Below are 20,643 nucleotides of genomic sequence, written 5' to 3' on the forward strand. Positions count from 1 at the left end.
GTCACAGAACACTGAAGGACAAAATTATAGTTAATAACTTGTTTAAAATATAAAATGCATCCCAAAATCAGTGTCATCAAATTGATGACATGAATGATGACGATTTATTCGTTTAGTTTATTTATGTAGTACTATCAAAATCAAATCCGATCTTTTTATCAAAATTAGTATCGTGTGTTCATTTGGTTCAGTTGCAATTTCATGTTAAAAATGTATTATGTTCTAATTTTTGTTGTCGAATCAGTTCTAGGTCTCTAATAAATCATAACTGCATCAGTAGAATATTCAAAATCGGTTTGCATTAATTCAGTCCCCAACTGATTTTATCACCGCCCCACAAGTCGGTCTCAATGGTATTCTGCCCCCCAGTAAATCCGCCCCCAAATGCAATAGAAACCATTTTTAATTCCGTTTTTAAATGGTATCCAGGTCAAAATTAATTAGTTTTTATAAGGTTAAATTGCACTAAAAATCTCATTTTGACCCGACCACACCCCCTGGCGTCAAGGGCGGTGGTCCGGGTGACCACAAAAGATGATATGATCCTCCCCGTAGGGTCACATGGATGATGCCGCAAACCGATTTCGATTATCTCAATCCGTTCTACCGTTATCCTGCTGACGGACGGACGGACAGACAGACAGACAAAGTTTTCGCATAAAGTGGCTGAAGCTACTTAATAATTATGTAATGAAATTATAATATAGGTAAATAGATACATGAATATTTAAGACGCATAATATTCACCACACAACCAGGATATACATAAGTACGTAATTGCGCACAAGCTGGACAATGGTCTTCCTCTACGAATCTTTCATTACCTAATACGTGTATATACATTCATGTATATACATATATTGTTTGTTTTTTAGTGTGGAAGTATAATTATGTTGCTACGTAAATGCAATTAAACTGTCGGACATAACGGTGACAAAATCATATTCGAGCAAATTAGGAAACATTTTACCCCAAAACCGCGCTGGACGTTGATTCTCAGGATCTATTGTTTTCCATCTCCTCTGCCAGTCGTAATCTACTCTTTCGACTCGCATCATCTGCTTCTCCTCTCGATACTTTTTTTGTAAATAATTTGTATATTTTTATGTAAATATGTCTTTTGTCGAAGATAACTTAAGTGTGGTGTCGTCATCTTCGGTACGTAAACATAAGTCTCGCAATATTGTCGTTACATTTGAGCACAAATCGGATAAGATTGCAATGACGTTTGAATGGATTATGGAGAATTATCAGGTCGCACATAAGCTTGCCGGGCTTGCAAATTTACCACCGTGTAAGAACCTTACTAATTTTTTATGAATTCGCTATACACGTAATAAGCAGCTTGCTAAATTAAACCCTTTTAACATACTAATTAAATATATATCAATTTTAGGGAAAGTCTGCCTGTACGGAATCCTGGATATTACGTCACGAAATTCGATCTCAAATTGGGGTGAACTTTGCAGAGTTAAGTCACAACAACTTCAAAATTGGAGCAACCAATCAGGCGTGGGAAACGCCTGGCGTGGATCGACGAACATTAATAACTTTGTCAGAACGTTTAGTAATTTGTTCGTCACAGGAACATTCAAAGGTCACCCAACAAGTGGAGCGATCAAAGCATTTTCTTGTTTTCTGGTAGCAGCCTTAGTGGGTAATTAATATGGTTTTCGTATATTATAACTATGAGTGTAATTATTCTTTGCGTATTGAACTATTATGATAACATTGTGATTTTATGAAACGAAAAAATGAAAATGGCATTTGCATATTTGCAGATTCTAAGCTTGGGACAGGTGGAGAAACTTTAGTGGAATCTAATCGCCTCGCCTTTCTTTTTGAAAACAACGCATCGCTGAAGGAAGCTATCGATTTTTGGAAATTATGTTGGCCTCAGGTAGCGGAAATTTGGTCAAGTTATCGACCACAGCTGCCCGGAATATTCGCCGGATACAGATTTTCCCTTCCAAACATTCCAACGGTTGATAACCACTACCGTGGGTTATTTAAAATCAGCACAGTTGAACAGTTGAATTCGAAAATGGTAATTTAATATTTACGAAGTACTCCGTTTCACTAAAAGTGTACAAAAAATCCAAATAGTTTACATTTTTATACAGTGGCCATTCGAAACCTGGAAGAAATTGAGCAAGATGCCGGTAAAGATGACACACGTAAGGATCCTCTTGGTGTTTGTCACATAAACCTGGCCATTTCAAGCATCGACAAGGTGCAAAAGTTACGTGAACAGAGGAAGATACGCTTGCAAGAGGAAATGGATGAGCTCGACTCGGAATTGCATTCAATGGAAGATCGAAAGGACGATCTTCACGTTCGTGCTGACAATAATTGCCTATATTACAAAATGGTCGGAATGATGGCTGAATCATTCTGTAAGCAAAAGAATCATGAATCTATTTCGATGACTATACATGGCGAAGCTTTGCTTCATTGGATTTCTCAGAAATTGGACGTCAAGGTATGGTAACTGTTATGAACTTATGAAATAGTACAACCCTTCTAAATGTTAAAGAAAAAAACGAATGAAGACCTCTTACAAACAAATATACCTAGAATAATTTGTGCTCAGATTCCAAAAGGAGTGCCCATTATTGATGATGAATTCTTCCAAGGAAGCATGTACACACCACCGGATCCTGATAACAGTGATGATGACAGCCAGGATCCTCAACAACCACCCGAAACTCTGAGTATAGTTCCATTCCAACGGGGAAGCAATTCGAAGACAAATCAAGCATTCTCCGATGGACATGTTATCGTCGACAATATCGATCAAGGAATTTCAAATAAGGAATATGCAAAAGTTTTGGCCAAGGGTGAAAAGTCAGCCACCAAGAGAAAGTCTTCACCTCCGTCACTAGAAGAAATTTTTGTTGATTTCGAATTGGATAAAATGGTTTCAGCAATTCACGATAAATTCGATACGCTGAATTCTGCTAGCCGTTCCGCAGATACTGAATTGGATTAGTTTAGTTCTAAACTACTGAATGAGATATGTGTACGTTTCTAAACAAATTTTTGTGTCCATAATTTACTTTATATTGTTAATCCGTTTTTTAATTATCGAGTTGTATGCATGTATGTATATAAGTTTAATTACTAAACTCTTTCGGGCGCAACTAACATAGAGTTACGTGATATAATGTATATGCTGTTGAAATATTATGTAAGTATCGAGTTTTATAATGTTTATACTTGAGTTGTATGCCCGCAAATTAAATCGTACATGTGTAATTCCCAATTTCTAATCTGCATGCGCATTACCTTGGCTTCTCAACTCATGATTATTATATTTGTTTATTAGCAATTTGTTGATCAGTTTTTTTCACAATTATTTAATATCAAATAATTCTAATCTTACATATTTAGCTATATTTAACTAATCCATTTTGCATATACTGTAATGCCTTTTTACAAATCTTTACCAATGCTAAAAAGTCTCCCCATTGAGTTTATTATGAAGGAAAGTGATCGAATTTATACACATATGTTATATACACTCAATGTTAAAGTAAGCTATAGAAAAGTGAATTAACTTATGAAGCAACTATGTAATAATTAATATATAATATGTATATGTACATATCACCATGGACGCCAACTTCTGCTCAATAAACTACTCCGCCATTTTACCTTAGTTCACATTCACATGGATTTTGAGTCTTTTCTGATTACTAAATATATTTTTCTTAACTTTTAACAATTTTTACGAAAAAATACTCCCTGTAACTGGTAAATATTGTATTTAACAGCGATGTACTATTATTATTATTACATTGATTGGAATTCAATTGACTTAAATAATTCGTATTTAAGAGTCTTACTTATAAAACACACCATTTTATAAAAAAGTCATTACTACATTATACATTTCTCAATAATTTAATTGCAATCTTAATATTTTTGCTATTATTTTATTTATATATTTCTGTAGCCTGGGGAAACATTACGAAACCGGTCGCCAGTGAAAAATTATTCCAATAAACAAACATTTACATTAGTTTGAAGTGTTTTATTTCATTCAAAAGGTAGTTAACATATTGATTAAACTGTTTACATACTTATCCCGGCCTTCCAACGCCCGATTTCTTTACCTTGTTGATTTGATTTTTTACATACTTATATATATTACGTACGACATACTTTGCTTTTACGCAATGTTTATGGCGAGCAGCTCCTCCTTTTAAAATTCAAACCATAATCACATTTCTTAAGTTAAAGCGTTGCTGTGCATTTTATTGGAGCATGCGATTAACCTTATAAAAACTAATTAATTTTGACCTGGATACCATTTAAAAACGGAATTAAAAATGGTTTCTATTGCTCTTGAGGGCGGACTTTCTGGGGTGCAAAATACCATTGAGACCGAGTTGTGGGGCGGTGATAAAATCAGTTGGGGACTGAATTAATGCAAACCGATTTTGAATATTCTGCTTATGCAGTTTTGATTTATTACGAACCAAGAACTGATTCGCGAACAATAATTAGAACATTATACACTTTTTGAACATGAAATTTCAATTATAAATCAACAATATAACTGAGCCAAATGGCACACACTATAAATTTTTGATATGACAGTGGGATTTGATTTTCATAGTAGTACAACAATTAACTAAACGAACAGTAAATCATCATCATTGATGACATTACTATCATGATTTTGGGATGCATTATATATTTCAAAGAAGTTATTGTAATCGTAATGTGGTGAATTTTGTCCAGTGTTCTGTGACTCGTTGCGATCCGCTAGTGGCACTACTTGCTGCGATACCTGCTGCTGCGATAACTGGAACTATTTGTGAATACACTACATAAATTCTCAGCAAAGATAAACAGCATGTTCTCGACTTACCATTTCGTCATGATAAAATTTGAAACAGTTGAAGACGCTGCTACCAATGCACAAACGTTTCTCGCAAGCAAGGCACTTGAACTGCGTAATCGTCCTCTTCCCCAATTTTGTTTTGCAGTGGAAACAATCGGATTTGCTTGGGTAACCGTTTTCTTTCATAACTCGTTCTGGAATATGCATATTCGCTAAGGGTACTGAGACACGGCTTTGGGAAGGTCTTCCTCTTGGCTTCCGTGCTACGGGGAACTTCGTGAGAATGTTGTGGATTATTGATTTGACGAACGCTTCGTAATTAAGACGGCGGAATCCAACTTGATCGTTTTGGGTCGTATTGTACATAATCATTGAATTATATACCGAGAGCTCGACCAAATAAAATGCGACCTTTTTATACCACTTGTATGACTTGCGGAGACTTTGGTTGGGTTTTATCGTTTTGTCGACATTGTCCACCCCACCCATGGTCTTGTTGTAGAGTAAAACTGTATCTGGCTTCATTCGTTGGTTGTTGGGGTTGGTGGAGGGCCATTCCGTCATTCCATGGGGCATGAAAGTGTTGAGGATAAGCACTTCCCGCCTGTCCTGCCATCTTGTATGTACAAAGAGGTTCTAAATTTTTGAAAAAAACAATAAATAGAAATATTTCACCAACCTTTCTATCAAAACGTCTCCATCACTAAAGGTTTCAACCTCTCCTTTTCTGAGTTTTCGAGTCATCCTTGCACCTCTTGGAATTCCTTTCCGTCTTTTTTGTACAGTCCCCAAAACATACGTGAGACGATCTTTCAACATCCTTGCTAATTTGAGGCTGTGGAACCAGTTATCGATTATGATGCGACGACCAGCATCTAAGTATGGCTGCAAAAGAGTCAGAACGGCGGCTCCCCCGAATCCAACAAGAGAAATCCACGAGCGGTCAGTTATCTGCGTGCTCTTGCCTTGATATGGAAGAACATCGAGAACAAATTGCATTGCGCTATCCACGACGAGGAACAACTTCACTCCAAATCTTGACCTTTTTTTCGGGTTATATTGTTTAAAGGATAACCTGCCTTTAAATGGAATTAAACTTTCGTCTATACATAGAACTTTTCCGGCATGAATTGCGCGTTGAAAATTCATCAGCAGGTCGGTCATAAAACTTCCGAGTTTAATGAAGCGATCTTGGCTGGTTTGTGGCACGGTTGCATTATTTACGAAGTGGAGAGCTCTCAAAATGGATATAAATCTAGTACAGAATGAAAAATGTGTGATAAATGCATATATTGATATGTACATATTTATATAAGATTACCTATCTCGACTCATGACAGAAGGAAAAAATGTGGTCGAAACTAAGGGGTCTGTGGACCAGTATTCTTTATAAGATGATTTTTTAACAAGCGTCATGGCCAAAATAAGAGATAGAAAGCGCCAGATATCAGCAGCAGTGACTGGGGTCCAACCAATAAATGCACGGGGAGAGGTTCGCTTCACTTGCTCAGCGTATCTGTTCGACTCCATAGCTATCTTTTCGACCATGGAGTCATCAATGAATTTTCTGAGAATGTCTAGAGATGTTCCAAAGTGGTGGCGAAAATCATCCTTGATTTGATCATCTGGACCTTGGAAATTATGCACGGGTGGACGAAATTCTTCATCCCAGTTTATGGTTTCATCCTAATAAGTAGAGCAAGGTCATAATCCGAGGAATGGTCACAAACGAAAAGAATATTAAACCTCGTCAATATCGCTGTCAGACTCGTCCTCAGCTTCAAAATCATTTTCTGAAGCAGCGTCGTAGTAGAGGTCGTCGTCATCACCTTCCGATATTTGCATAGCCATGATTTCGTAAAGTTGAGAGTACCTGTTGAAACGTGAAATACATTTGAGTCGATATTCGAGGAATATTTAACATTTATGCACATACATACATATTACAACAAAATATACAACACTTACTGGATATTTTCCTATCTTTTCTGGAATTTTGGCTGGCTGTATGTTCAGCACGATGCAATTACTCCCCCAATTACAGCTCTCCCCTCAAAAATTGCAGTTCAAGCGTGAAGAAAGTCCAACGATAAATAAGGAGGAAAGAATGGAGCAGCTGAGAAAATTTTCTCCGTCACTTTATTTTTATTTTTTTCCTACACCTTATTGATGTAGCCCGGTCTCAACGGAATTCTGTAACCATACACCTTATTGGTGGAATCCGTCGTCAACGAGAAAAAGTTGGCCTACACCTTATTGGTGTAGTCCGTCGCCAAGAGATCGAAATCGCCCTCCACCTTATTGGTGGAATCCGTTTTTAAAAGGTTAAGGAGTAAAGGTAATTCAACTGCGTTTGGATTATTTCTAAATGATTATTAATCCTTCATGCCAATCTTTAATCCACTAAGTACGATCAATTAGTCACGTATTTCTATGAAAAAACTATAACAAATTGTTTGAAAGTATTATTATACCAGGCGTAAATTTAGTTTGATACTAAAGAATATTTATTTCTGATAATAACAGCACGTCGGAATAATTAGTCATGTCGAAGCACTTATTAGCGCCTGCCATCAAACTTGCTGACCGATATTGCACGCGTTGCGGATTTAAAATAGAAGACCAACAACATCTTCGTCATGGTAACTAGCTTCAACTGTATTAATGTACTCTAAGGTAGTATACTTTATGAAAAGTATATAATTTTACAGCGGTTTGCCCAAATACAGTCTGGGGTAGGAGGATCCGGCTTGACATCGGGAGCTATGACAAGAACGGCTATGGTCGATGCAAAGGATGTATTAGCATTATGCACAGTACGTTTTGTTTCCCGAAATATCCAAGCTATAATAGTTTCATGTTAGATATTTTACATTACCTTTGGCTCTTCTATAGCGGTGGATTTGTTCTGCGAACATTGTGGACTGACAAACGAATTACGAGTTGAAAGAAATCAGAACCTCAAATTGAAGCGACAATTGGAGGACAAGGAGGAATTAATTTTATTACAAGCAAAGAAAATCCAGGAATTAGAAGAATTGCCACGAACAATCAGAAACACTGAGCCATTATTAGGAAATCTACCACTTGGATTACCGCAGGCCACATCAGCAGTTGAAGAACTATTCAAACGCACCGATTTAGATGACGACAACTTTGTGAGTGAGGTGTCAGCATTAGAGGAAGGTATGTTGCGCACCAGCCCAACAGATTCTCATAAACGAATTCATGGTGATGAGAGGACTGAGTGCTATGAAGATCACTGTGAATGTGGTTATGGAACAACAGAGGATGAAGATGATATTCACGAGTAATTAGTTGTAGTCTCATATGATTCATGGCCCTTGTGGGTCAAAAAACATGCTATCGCCATGCATGGACAAATCAGAATGCACGAAGGAGTTTCCAAAGGAATTTCAAGAGGTTACAGTGGCTAATTTAAACGGCTATCCAAGGTATCGACGACGGGACAATGGAATATCCACTACAGTGGGAAGGCACGAAGTAAATAATCTTTGGGTTGTCCCCTACAATCCATACCTTCTATTAAAATACAATTGTCATATAAATGTTGAAGTTTGCGCAAGCATCAAAAGCGTCAAATACCTCTATAAATACGTCTACAAGGGATACGATTGTGCCAGAATTGTTGTAAAGGAAGGAAATGTTCAGCATAACGAAGTCGAATCATTCTTGGAATCTCGATGGGTGGGTGCAGCTGAAGGGGCATGGCGTATTTTTGGGTTCAATATGCACAAACAGTCTTATACCATTGTTCGACTGCAAGTGCATTTGGAGGACTTTCAGAGTATCGTTTTCGACCCTGAGAAACTAGCCGATGAAATCCTCGAAGTAGGTGCTAGACGAACTACTTTGTCAGCTTGGTTCGATCTTAATACAATAGATGAAAGCGCCAGGGAGCTACTTTATACCGAGATCCCAGAACATTACCGATTTGTTAAGGGGAAGTGGATAAAGCGCATACAAGCAGGAAACAATGTTATTGGCAGAATGTATGCCGTAAACACGAAAGATTCTGAAAGGTAGTATACATAGACTTAATTTACCTTGCCTAAAGTTCTAATCAAATTATTCATCTAAACTAATCAATGTATATAAATGTAGGTACTACCTGAGATTATTACTGCTTCATGTTCGCGGTGCAACATCATACGATGATATTAGAACCGTTGACGGAATACTATGCCAAAATTTTCAAGATACGGCAAAGAAATATGGTTTGCTAAACGACGACTCAGTTTGGTTGCTGACTCTAGAAGAAGCTGCAGTTGCAAGTATGCCAAAACAAATGAGAGAACTGTTTGCCTTAATCTGTGTGTTTGGTCTCCCTAATGACGTCAACACCCTCTGGATGAACTTCAAGCAATCGCTGTGTGAAGACTTTGCCCATCGAAATAACCATGAAAATTTAGCCTTGACCGAAGTCGAAAGCGTATTACGGCTTCACGGAAAGCGATGCATTGAAATCGGCCTACCAGCACCAATTTGGGTCCCAGTGGATTTTATATACGACTTTGATGTTTCTGCTGAGGCATCCCGTGGAATGGAACTGGTGTGCTCTTTGAACGAGAAGCAGCACGAATCATTTTCTGTCATCTGGGACGCTATTTCGGACGCCGCCCTAACATCAAAATGCTTCTTTCTTGATGGTCCGGGTGGAACAGGAAAAACTTTCGTTTATGAGACTTTGATTGCGTCCCTTCGTGGGGAAGGAAAATTGGTGCTCCCCGTTGCTTCAACTGGAATAGCTGCGAATCTCCTTCCAAATGGTAGAACATATCACTCCCAATATAAATTGCCAGTTCCTTTAGTGGAAACATCTGTATCCGATATTCGTCTAACTTCTCAAGATGCTCAGAACTTGCGAGAGGCGAGTTTACTAATTTGGGATGAATCAACAATGGCCCCATCGCATGCCTTGAATGCTGTCGATCGCCTTCTAAGGGAACTTATGAACAATGAAATACCATTCGGTGGTAAAGTCCTGCTACTCGGAGGGGACTTTCGCCAATGTTTGCCCGTTGTCGTGCACGGAACTAAAGCTGGAATAATCGAAGTATGTCTAAAGTCTTCACGACAATGGAAGGAGTTTAGGTTTTTGAATCTTACCGAAAATGTTAGATCAGTTGATCCTGAATACAGCAAGTGGATATTGTCAATCGGCGACGGAACATTGACAAATGCCGACAATCTTCCGGACGACATAGTTGAAATTCGACAGGACTTGATTTCCTCTGGCAATATTGTTGAAGAAATTTATGGAAAATCACTCTCAGCTACAACAATTCATCAATTCACTAATAGAACTATTTTGTCACCAAAGAATGAACATGTCGATGGGATTAACGCGAAAGTCCTGGATATCTTGCAAGGGGATATAGTGACATGTGAGTAGGGTTGCCGCGGGTAACGGGTCGGGTACCCGTTACCCGCATACCCGCACGATTCTTGCGGGTACCCGTTATCTGCGGGTAGTGAGAACTACCCGCACGGGTAACGGGTAGTTCAGTTTTTATTTAATTTTGGACATAAATCAGTTCACAAAGAAAGGTAGCATCAAGTTAGTCTATTTACCAACAACAGAGTCAGTTTATTGTCTATGCATTTCAAAATTTGTCATTTGCCAGCAATTAGAGTTTGTAACGAGCGTGTCTTTTCGGAAGCCTACGGCAGCCTCAAACACTTTTTGCGTTCAGATAATTTAGAGAAATTATTGTTTCTCAAGCAGAATTCATCCTTTCTTAAATATCGGTACTAATTTGGCTTGTATTTCTGCGTATTTATGTAACACTGACGATATCTTAATTTTTTCGGGTGAAAATCGTCGATAATATTGAAGGCAAAATTGGAGGCAATTTTTTAAAATGAAAACTGAATTTAAATCAAAATTTCAAAAAATCAAACTACCAATGGAAGCTTTTCTCAAGCTACACCAGGATTGTTAAGCGAGTTATATCAAAAAGATAAGTCAAAATTAGAAATCACGTGATTCTTATCTTTCGCTGACTAGTCACTTTGAAGCAAAATGTCGCTGCAAAGTTCAATTTTTAGGTAAATGTTCTTTTTTTTCTTCACTGGACGTAAACCATGCTGGACTTTGACCTGCCCTCCCCCACATAGTTTTCTTCAAAGGGGCCATTCACTGGAAAGATAAGTGTATGTAATTCCTAATTGCTGGCTTGATTTTTTGATACAGCTCGCTAAGAAACCCGGTGTAGCTTCAAAAAGGTTCCATTGTAAGAAAAATGTTATGTATTAAATGGAAATAAATAATGACATCTACCTAGCAAATTACGGTATGCGTTACTTGCTTCACGTTATCTCAAACTACATATCAACCCAAATGAGCAAATAATTGATTAAGCCAAATTTATTCCGAAGCTTGGTTGGGTTTTAGCTTAATTCTCATAACGGGTAGCGGGTAACGGGTACCCGCACAGGTACCCGTGCGGGTACGGGTAGTTGGACTGCGGGTAACGGGTCGGGTAACGGGCAGCATTTTTGCTACCCGCGGCAACCCTAAATGTGACCAAGATGTCAATAACTATCCTATTGAATTTCTAAATGGGCTAAATCCATCGGGAATGCCTCCACATTCTCTTCATCTGAAAGTTGGTGCTATTATCATGCTCCTCAGAAACCTTAACACAAAGAGAGGTCTGTGCAATGGCACGCGCCTGATCGTAAAGGAGTTGAAGCCGAATTTAATTATTGCAGAAGTTATATCCGGAACAGCAAATGGTCGTTTCGTCTTCATTCCTCGAATTGACTTGGCACATATAACTCCGGATCTTCCATTTGTGCTTCACCGGCGACAATTTCCTGTCAAATTAGCCTTTGCGATGACTATCAACAAATCTCAAGGGCAGACCTTCGACAAAGTAGGACTTCATCTACCGGAACCAGTATTCTAACACGGACAGTTATATGTTGCGGTATCAAGGGCACGTCGATCTTCTGATGTAAAAATTAATATCATCACCGGTTCAAAACAAGGCAAACTTCTTGAAAATTGTGATAAAATGTTTACCGTCAATGTTTTTTACAAGGAGGTATTAAGGAATTAATGCCAAACTTAGTTTGTATTTGTAGTTAAAAACCATGCTGCACGAGTTAAACTAAGAGTTAAGAGAAAATAAACGATTTTTCAGATTACGTTGTTAAACAGACCTATTATCATTTTAATGTATTTCAAGCTGTCTGTAGGGTTATTAGTTCAATGCTTAGGCCCGTCTTGCGACGGGCTTATTTGCTAGTACTTTATAATTAACAACTTTTCGAGCTCTTAACTGTCTTGTTACAGAGACTTTAGGTTTTAAATTCTTTTGAACTGTACGCGGCGGTATAATTTCCTTTTTAACCGGTGTACATATGGTTTTAAATCAGAAATGTGTCTCTTCGGTATTAATGCCGACTCTACGTCAATTATATATGTATCACCATACTTTTCAAGGATTTGAAACGGACCCAACCATTTTGCTAAAAATTTCTTCGAAATATTTCTAGATGCATCAGAAAGTTGATGATTTCGGATCCAAACTTTCTCTCCGACTTTAAATTGAACATCACGATGTTTTAAATCAAAATACTGATTATTTTTATTATGAGCACGTTCTACGTTAACTTTAACGAACGAAATAACGAGAGAATAACGAGAGAATAACGAGAGAAATAACGAAAGAACGAGTTCTGCGGCTAATTTCTCTATATCAACATTCTGAGGACTTATCTGCAATGCCCTATCTATCGGAAATGCAATTTCACGACCTAAATTCAATAATGCGGGTGAAACTCCCGTTGTATCATTTACCATGCTTCTCAACACGAGTGCAAATTTTTGAATGTGAACATCCCAACTAGAATGACCCCCTTCAATATATGTAGCTATCATTCTAACTAAATCTTGATTTGTGCGCTCAGAACGATTTGGATTTGGGTGATAAGCAGATAATGTGGCATGGCGAATACCCCACTCTTTACACATAACTTTCATATTGCGATTAACGAAATGTGACCCATTATCACTAATAATGGTCTTTGGTGCACCGAATCTACAAAAAATTTGATTTTCCAACACATTGACTACATTTTTACTGGTCTCAACTGTCATTGGGAAAAGTTCTACCTAACTTGATAACTGATCAACGATAACTAAACAAAATTTATTACGGCGATACCGACTAGCTGGATATGGACCAATGAAATCAATGAAAATATTTTCAAATACTGCGTTCGCTTGACGAACATTTCCTAATAACCCTTTCGATTTTGATCTTTCAACTTTATACTCTTGACATTTCTGACAGCTTTTAACATATTCATGAATATCCTTATTCATACCATCCCAGAAAAACCTACGTTTTATTGCTAATTGTGTTTTACGAACACCCATGTGACCCGCTTCAGTGGCATCATGGAACAAGTTTAAAATTTCTCCTCTCAAGGAAATTGGTAAGACTGGAACCAACATAAAATCTGAAGGTTCTGTGAGCGTGTGAGCTCTGAAATTATCATTTGACAAAACTGATACTGAATTTGAAAGTTGATTGGGTGAGCAAACCCTACCGTTAGATGGACCTGGATTTCTCGCTACATCTTCCTGTGATGACCCCGACGAAACCACTTCATTTTGAACAATTCTATTTAATGGACCCGCATTCTCCGCTACAAATGTACTCGGCAGAATCGCTACATTTCTGCTATTCTGAGCAGTTTTATTCCGGAAATTTAAAATTCTACGGTGTAAAATACCGTCTTGCATGCAATAATTCACCAAAATATTTCTCTCCTTATGCGACAAAACTATATGAGACGAATCTTCCATGGCCAGTGGAGGATTTGTGAGTTTACCCACAATTGAAATGACGTCTGGATCTTGATTTTGAGCAATTTTTAACCTTTCTAAAAACCCCTTTGCAACAAATGCAGTGAAAATTGGAGTATAACAATCTCTAGCCCCATCGAGGTGATCAAGCTCTTCTGGAGTAGGAGAAACAGGTGCTCTCGACAGACAATCAGCTACAACATTATGAGTACCCTTAATATGCATGATTTTACAACCCCATTCTTCAATTTCATGCGACCAACGTGTAAGACGACGATTTTTATGCTGTGTCTTTAAATATGATAATGCATCGTTATCCGTGAGACCTGTGAACTCTTCTCCCCACAGAAAATCTCTAAACTTATTTATTGCCCATACTATTGCAAGACATTCTTTATCAGGAGTACTAAGACGCTTTTCTGGCGGTGTGAGGCTCTTACTAGCAAAATAAACGACTCTTTCGAACCCATCTATTATTTGAATTAAGACAGCCCCTAAACCAACATCACGCGCATCTGTACGAATGTATAACGGATAATTGTAATCTACTCCTAAGAACTACGTCTTCACAAAGTGCCAATTTCAATGCTTGAAACGCTTTCTCCTGCTATAATCCCCATTTAAATGTAACCCCTTTCTTTAAGAGTTTATACAAAGGAGAAGCAATTAATGCGAAATTTTTAATGAATGAAGAATACCATACACACATGCCAAGAAAACGAAGTAATTTCTTGACTGTGGTTGGTTTCGGAAATTCAGTAATAGCCCTAATCTTTTCTGGTTGCATTTTAATACCAGTTTGCGTAATAACATGACCCAAAAATGAAATATCTCTCTTTGCAAAGCGTGATTTCTCTAAATTTATGCTTAAATTCGCTTCAGCTAATCTTTCAAGAACTAATCTCAAATGAATCAAATGCTCTTCAAAATTACGTGAAAAAATTATAATGTCATCGTAATAAATAAAACAAAATTAGTACAAAAACCCATGTAAAACGTTATGACCCAAAGAAACAAATGTCATTGGAGCGTTTTTTAACCCAAACGGCATAGCTAACCATTCATACAAAGAAGCATTAGCATAGAATGCAGTTTTAGGAATACTATCAGGATGTAAAGGAATTTGCCAAAATCCCGATTTTGCATCGATAACAGTATAAAACCCTCCAGTAGGTAATAATCTAAGAATCAAGTTTGCTTCTGGCATCGGACGTGCATTTTTGACCGTAATTGAATTCGACATTTTATAATTAATTGTCATTCGAAACGTACCATTTGCTTTTGGACGAAGTACAATGTTTGCCCCATACGGAGATTTTGAAGGACGAATTAGACCATATTTCAACAACTCCTGTATTTGCCTATCAATTTCCTCTGCATATTTAGGTGGATACCAACGCGGTGTTTCAGCAAAAACTGGATGATCAGGAGCTTCGATTTTATGGACTGCAAAACCTGTACGCCCTATTGTTCCGTCTTTTCTAGCAACTGTTGGAAACTCATCTAACAAAGCTTGAATTCTACCTTCTTCTGAATTTGGATCAAAACTAGGATTATTTTGAAGATTAAAAAGAATGGTACCCTCTGCACTTCCTAGAGGATAATATACACCTGGTGCCTCTTTAAAAGAAAACCTTCTCTCACTATATTCAGGATTAATGCCATGAAAAAATATGATATCCTGTCCAATAATAAAATCACAGAGTAAATTCTCTGCTACTTGAAATTTATGCTCAAACAATTTATGACCAATCTTAATTTTTAAATTAATACAACCAACAATTTTTAATTCCGAATTGTTTCCACATTTAATTGAAATTTCTGACTTTTCGAATTCCCTATTAATTTTACGCGCAGATTTCGAATTAATTAACGAATAACTAGAACCACTGTCCAAAATTGCTTTAAAAATAGAATTAAATTCACCAACTGTATAAAATTCTATTGTAGGGATGGGAGGTTTCCTTAATGTTGGGAGAAGCCTCGGTTGGAGGATTCGTAGGTTCTCCCCTGGTAGTTTAAATTATCATTTGAGAAATTTGAACTACTAGGATTTGCATTAAACTGATTCGAATTAAAAGGATTTTGATTAAAATTCGTCATGATAATTTCGCTAACAATGAGAATTGTTATCGATGCCAGGCTCCCAGACCTGGTGGTCAGTTGTCATTCATCATACAGATACATTTATTATATGTAATTAATAACTACAACATACCATCTATTTCTTCTAGGGAGAGGTAATAGCGGCTGGCCTGGGGGTCGCGGAGGATATGTGTACGTTAGCAAAATACATGACTTATCACAATTATTTGTTTAATTTTCCACTTTTAAAATCCAGTGACCGCGGTAGAGGTGGCCGAGTAGGTGGGGGCGGAGATCGTGGCCGTGGATATGTGTATGTTTTCAAAATAATTATGTAGCTTATTTATTTATATACCACAATTATTTCTGATCAATTAATTTCCTACTTTTACAATGCAGAGATCGTTGTGGTTCTCGAGGAGGCGGATTTCGTGGTGGTAGCCGCGTCGCACATGGACCCCCCACCTGGACTCGTACTCCCCTCCTAACCTACACAGCCGCCGACCTGCCTCGTATCGACGCCACTTTCGGCGGCGTTGGATGGGCCGACTACCCCTTCACTTCTAAAGAAGACGTCGTCCTCCAAACCTACACGGGTCCAAAACCCATCCTCGCCTCCGAGATAATTCCCGTCTCCGTGAACCACTTTCCCCTCAAGAATTTCAAACTCCCCAACAACATTTACCACTATGAAGTCGCTATGGAACGCGTCCGACGTGACCCCGGCGGGGGTGACGATACTTCTAAAAAAGCGGCCCCTCTGAAGCAACAACAACCTCCTCCCACAAAACGAGGAGGTACTCAACCTCTTCCCGATGGTGGCGCTAGTGACACCGCCGCCTTGCCCCCGCGTTGCCTCCCCAAACCCATCCCCCCACTAATCCTTACCGTCCTGCTTCAGCGCATCCAAGAATCCTCACGTCACTACGGCATCGTCTCCGACCTCTCGAACAACATCTATTCGACCCAACGCCTCGAACTATTAGGCGTTCCATGGGTGCATCGCATCTCCATGAAGGATGTGGATCAAACCATCCTTCAAGAAGAGGACGATGGCGAAATCACCGTAAAAATTACCCCCGACCGGACAAATTGTAAATTTATCAAATTTACAAAATTTCATCCAAAGTAAATTTCTATTTGCGAATTATTCCAACTTAAAAAATGTTTAATTTGTAATCAGGCAATGCTCCCAGGCCTTTATAACGTTGTAAAACTCGTAAATTCTGCAACTTTTACACATATTTGCAAGGAAAATTATGTAGCTTGGATTTGGTAAACTTTCCTAGATCAATGACCTTTTTATTTTGTAAAAATTTGTAAAATCATGTCATAAAACTCACGGATTTTACGAGTTACCAAGGACTGCATGAATTACCTCGCTTTATTAGCTCACCCTGCGAAGCATGAGAGCTATTGAATTCCGCTTGTCCGTCCGTCCGTCTGTCTGTGTGTTCACGAGTTTTTTGCATCAATTGATGCTAATTAATAATCCCCTTGACCATTATTGGATACGTTAGGCGCACCATTGGTATCGAACAATCCGTGGCGCAAATGGTGCGAATTAATTGTGCAAATGGATCGATAAAGGACTACAATTTTGGAATAGGTAGCACCGTTGGTATTGAACAGTTGGTTATCCAAGCTGATGCGAAACAATTGGATGAGCATCAGTTGATACTCACTAGAATGGATCAGGTCCATTTTTTAATAAATTAATAGCACCGTTGGTATCTAACAATCGGTAACACAAAATGATGCGAAATAATTGGGTTAATTCATGCAAAACGCACCAATGGTACAGAATAGCCGGGAGAATTTATTATATAATTTTGACACAAATTTTTTGAAATTTTATTTGACCCACCACGGTTAATCTCCAACAGTGGTGCAAAATACTTTGCCATCTTCCTCGTTTTTCTGCATCATTGATGCATAATTGCATAATAATTATTGATCTATTTTATGCCTCGTTTTTCTGCACCATTGATGCATAATTGCATAATAATTATTGATCTATTTTATGCTTCGTTTTTATGCACCACTGGTGCATAATTGCTTAAAAATTATTGATCTATTTTGTTGAACTACTATAATTTTGCACCCAAGGTGCAAAGGTGCCAGGTAATTATATATTACAGGGTGAGCTACTTCTAACGTTACTACGGTTTATTGTTACTCACAAACATTATAGTTCCTGTAAAATTATCAAAGGTCAAATTATGTAATTAGTCAATATGTTTTCGCTAAAAATAATTAATTGTAATTTCATTGCAATTGCAAGAAAAACTAAATAAAATCTTGTATATTGAATGACAAAATGTCTATTTCGGATCACGATTGTATCGATAAACGCTTCAAAATTACCTGTTCATGTTCTTTGGGTATACGATGACCTCCCAGACTAATCAAACTTATATTTGGATTTTTTAAAATCTCAATCGCGTCATTGTATCCCACTTTACCACGTTGGTAAATTTTTGCCGCTGTTGTATCAGAGTCTTCAGCGTTAGATGATGTCGTCGTCTCTCTTTCTCCTCTGGAATCGCTTTCGCTTTGTTCACTTACTGTTGTTGTATTTCCAGACTGATTTAGTGGGTGGTCCCCACTACCTGAATCGCCCATGGTAAAAACTTCAATTTCCTGACACTTTTTTCAGTTTTGTTGTTTAATTTTAAACGAAAAGACTCAGGCCTACAGAGGAGGTAAGAATATTATGACTGATGTGAAACTTAAATACGTATGCACTAGCAATAATTGTATGCATGAAATTTTGCTTCATAGTCTTTTTATTTCAATAACAAATAAATTCCATTGCATGTCACTAATTCTCATTGATGAGTTCCAAATGAGCATAGTGCAACCTCATGCAATTATTAATGCAAATAGTAATATGATTCCTTCGTGTGACTCGTACATATTATGACTCGTATATTATGCTCGACAGAAATATGTATGAAATTGTTTTAACATGCAAATTTTTATTGTCATACATAACTCAACATATTACTTTTTATTTATATAAACTTATATAGATATTACTCCAATTTTAGAAGAATTTAAGCAATAATATTTTGTGCAGTATCCTACAGAAAAATCATAAATGTGTATTTAATTTTAATTCAAATTGTTCTAAAAATACAAAAAAATTAGATGAATCACGCGTCGCATCTTAATTGTTTATGTATTACAAATTGTCTACGAATTATAAAGACCGTATCAGATGATTGCGTTGCATATTGATGAAACTGTCAAAAAGTCCAAATTAGATAGATAGATTTATTTCTCATTTGATATGGCCGAGGCCCTCATCATTACAAGTTTGCTTGTTCAGAAGTAATTACTAATTAAACAATTAATTAGATCAAAATTTTCGAAACTAATTACTAATTGCTAACTAATTAGAAAGCCCTGCGTGGCAATCATCTCAATAATGATGCCCAGCACGCGAGAGAGATAATGAACACCACGCCAGAGATGAGGGGGATAATTTTGGCAGTATTACTTTTGCACGTACTTATTTATTAAATATGTGGTTAACCACCAAACATGGGAATTCTTCCCAAAAATGGCATGCAATTCCAACTTTTTATTTTTCGATCTTCCTTGCACCACCCACTCCGTGTCCGTGGAGAGACCACGGATAACAAAAATTTTCATGCATCCTGACATAAGTAATTCATACCCATTAATGACTTCGCGACATTTATTTGGACACATCCTATGGTGTCCTTAGAGTCCATGCAAATCTTCTCAGGATTGATTGGTCTCGGTACCTCGACCTCAAACAGGACGGGATAAGTGAACTTAAACTTCATTTCTGCGGGTCTGTGCTGTGTAAATGCCATTATCAGGTGATCACTGCTTAAAATCTCAGGAAATATCCAGGTTCCCGAGATCACCCATGGCTGGAGCTATAAGAGCACGCTTAATTAGAGAGCAGAGACAAAGTATCAGGACACTTGGTAGTTTCAATAGGAAAGTGGTGAAAAATGGTCGTAGGAATCTGAAATTTTTATAGAATATGCTACATATATCCAGCCACACCTGACAAAAATTTCATACGTTTTCCTGGAACAATAAATTTCCTACATAAGTTCAAAGCGAGGAAGTCGAGAAACGATTTTTTTGTAAGTACCAAAATTTGAGTTACAAAGACTCGGAGAAGACCTGACTACATTTCAAGGAAGAAAGGTCTGGCCGTGAAAAAATTAAAACATACACAAAAAAGTATGGAGAATCCGAAAATGTCAACTTCAAAAAGCCACCACAAGAAAAAATCACCATACTGACCCCTTGAAAATGAAAAACGATTAAGTTTATTTTTGGAAAATGCCGCTCCACGTTTGTGTCTGATGCGGCCATGAAGTCGAAGATTAATCCAAACTATGCGCATCATATGAAGGCTCCTAAGTTGTGGGTCAAAGCGTATTCAACAAAATCTGCAGCAAAGAATACGGAATGTCAAGAAAAAAATGATGAACACAAGCCCTTCCAAATTTTACAACAAAATTTCACCAAAACATTTGGCAGTTGGCGACGAGTCTTACGTCTTCAAAAACGTGACATAAACTCCGGGAAGGCAATTTTTTCATGGGAAATATATGTCTCAACTGAAAACCGAAGAGAAATAAAAATGTTTTTCAAAATTTATGAAGAAATCTTAGGTTTGGCAGGCGTTGGGCCAATTTTGGCATTTTTCGGACCCTTCAGTTCAAAAGGGCTGTGAGAACGCACAGGTTTATTTTCAGAAAAATGTGATAGGCCGTCGGATTCCTTTCATCATGGAGTACAATAAATTATAAATTGCAATTTTTTGGTCCGACCTTGAACCAATCTACAATGCAACAACTACCAACAA

The 20,643-nt window shown here is 37.6% G+C and overlaps 6 protein-coding genes across 7 annotated transcripts; 4 read left to right on the forward strand and 2 right to left on the reverse strand.

Annotated features, from left to right (window-relative positions):
• Nucleotides 1–1,044: 1,044 nt before the first annotated feature.
• On the forward strand, nucleotides 1,045–4,024 carry LOC118435642. Of its 2 annotated transcripts, none has more exons than XM_035851985.1 (5): nucleotides 1,045–1,294; nucleotides 1,397–1,657; nucleotides 1,782–2,047; nucleotides 2,124–2,482; nucleotides 2,594–4,024. In XM_035851985.1, the coding sequence occupies exons 4-5, from the start codon at nucleotides 2,279–2,281 to the stop codon at nucleotides 2,990–2,992; spliced, it is 603 nt and encodes a 200-aa protein (XP_035707878.1). In that variant the 5' UTR covers nucleotides 1,045–1,294; nucleotides 1,397–1,657; nucleotides 1,782–2,047; nucleotides 2,124–2,278; the 3' UTR covers nucleotides 2,993–4,024. Both variants share the same exon structure in this region; 1 of them encodes a protein (XP_035707878.1).
• A 419-nt stretch (nucleotides 4,025–4,443) lies between these two features.
• On the reverse strand, nucleotides 4,444–5,911 carry LOC110849859 (piggyBac transposable element-derived protein 3). Its single transcript, XM_035851983.1, has 3 exons — nucleotides 5,532–5,911; nucleotides 4,880–5,468; nucleotides 4,444–4,819 (listed from the first exon to the last, which is right to left on the reverse strand). The coding sequence occupies exons 1-3, from the start codon at nucleotides 5,849–5,851 to the stop codon at nucleotides 4,640–4,642; spliced, it is 1,089 nt and encodes a 362-aa protein (XP_035707876.1). The 5' UTR covers nucleotides 5,852–5,911; the 3' UTR covers nucleotides 4,444–4,639.
• Nucleotides 5,912–6,169: 258 nt separating this feature from the next.
• Nucleotides 6,170–7,070, reverse strand: LOC118435581. Its single transcript, XM_035851861.1, has 2 exons — nucleotides 6,599–7,070; nucleotides 6,170–6,538 (listed from the first exon to the last, which is right to left on the reverse strand). The coding sequence occupies exons 1-2, from the start codon at nucleotides 6,701–6,703 to the stop codon at nucleotides 6,170–6,172; spliced, it is 474 nt and encodes a 157-aa protein (XP_035707754.1). The 5' UTR covers nucleotides 6,704–7,070.
• A 1,142-nt stretch (nucleotides 7,071–8,212) lies between these two features.
• LOC110849860 lies at nucleotides 8,213–10,268 on the forward strand. The gene is made up of 2 exons (XM_022097324.1): nucleotides 8,213–8,895; nucleotides 8,978–10,268. Exons 1-2 carry the CDS (start codon nucleotides 8,213–8,215, stop codon nucleotides 10,266–10,268), a joined length of 1,974 nt encoding a protein of 657 aa, XP_021953016.1.
• A 1,189-nt stretch (nucleotides 10,269–11,457) lies between these two features.
• LOC110849861 (ATP-dependent DNA helicase PIF1-like) lies at nucleotides 11,458–11,787 on the forward strand. The gene has a single exon (XM_022097325.1). It carries the CDS (start codon nucleotides 11,458–11,460, stop codon nucleotides 11,785–11,787), a length of 330 nt encoding a protein of 109 aa, XP_021953017.1.
• A 4,029-nt stretch (nucleotides 11,788–15,816) lies between these two features.
• Nucleotides 15,817–16,988, forward strand: LOC118435582. The gene is made up of 5 exons (XM_035851862.1): nucleotides 15,817–15,862; nucleotides 15,932–15,974; nucleotides 16,039–16,095; nucleotides 16,182–16,876; nucleotides 16,966–16,988. The coding sequence occupies exons 1-5, from the start codon at nucleotides 15,817–15,819 to the stop codon at nucleotides 16,986–16,988; spliced, it is 864 nt and encodes a 287-aa protein (XP_035707755.1).
• The last annotated feature ends 3,655 nt before the right edge of the window (nucleotides 16,989–20,643 follow it).

The sequence above is a fragment of the Folsomia candida genome, unplaced genomic scaffold (genome assembly GCF_002217175.1).
Source record: "Folsomia candida strain VU population unplaced genomic scaffold, ASM221717v1 Fcan01_Sc005, whole genome shotgun sequence".
NCBI lineage: Eukaryota > Metazoa > Arthropoda > Collembola > Entomobryomorpha > Isotomidae > Folsomia > Folsomia candida.

What these genes read in the sequence shown, in the direction of transcription:
- LOC118435642 (XM_035851985.1), top strand. Translation starts at nt 2,279, where the DNA reads ATGGATGAGCTCGACTCGGAATTGCATTCAATGGAAGATCGAAAGGAC. An exon ending in CTCAGAAATTGGACGTCAAG is followed by an intron (nt 2,483 to 2,593) that starts GTATGGTAACTG and finishes ATTTGTGCTCAG; the next exon opens with ATTCCAAAAGGAGTGCCCAT.
- LOC110849861 (XM_022097325.1), top strand. Translation starts at nt 11,458, where the DNA reads ATGCCTCCACATTCTCTTCATCTGAAAGTTGGTGCTATTATCATGCTC.
- LOC118435581 (XM_035851861.1), bottom strand. Translation starts at nt 6,703, where the DNA reads ATGGCTATGCAAATATCGGAAGGTGATGACGACGACCTCTACTACGAC. An exon ending in CTGACAGCGATATTGACGAG is followed by an intron (nt 6,539 to 6,598) that starts GTTTAATATTCT and finishes TCTACTTATTAG; the next exon opens with GATGAAACCATAAACTGGGA.
- LOC110849860 (XM_022097324.1), top strand. Translation starts at nt 8,213, where the DNA reads ATGCTATCGCCATGCATGGACAAATCAGAATGCACGAAGGAGTTTCCA. An exon ending in AACACGAAAGATTCTGAAAG is followed by an intron (nt 8,896 to 8,977) that starts GTAGTATACATA and finishes ATATAAATGTAG; the next exon opens with GTACTACCTGAGATTATTAC.
- LOC110849859 (XM_035851983.1), bottom strand. Translation starts at nt 5,851, where the DNA reads ATGCAATTTGTTCTCGATGTTCTTCCATATCAAGGCAAGAGCACGCAG. An exon ending in GGAGACGTTTTGATAGAAAG is followed by an intron (nt 5,469 to 5,531) that starts GTTGGTGAAATA and finishes TGTACATACAAG; the next exon opens with ATGGCAGGACAGGCGGGAAG. An exon ending in AATTTTATCATGACGAAATG is followed by an intron (nt 4,820 to 4,879) that starts GTAAGTCGAGAA and finishes ATTCACAAATAG; the next exon opens with TTCCAGTTATCGCAGCAGCA.
- LOC118435582 (XM_035851862.1), top strand. Translation starts at nt 15,817, where the DNA reads ATGAGAATTGTTATCGATGCCAGGCTCCCAGACCTGGTGGTCAGTT. An exon ending in GGGGGTCGCGGAGGATATGT is followed by an intron (nt 15,975 to 16,038) that starts GTACGTTAGCAA and finishes TTTAAAATCCAG; the next exon opens with TGACCGCGGTAGAGGTGGCC. An exon ending in TACCCCCGACCGGACAAATT is followed by an intron (nt 16,877 to 16,965) that starts GTAAATTTATCA and finishes ATTTGTAATCAG; the next exon opens with GCAATGCTCCCAGGCCTTTA.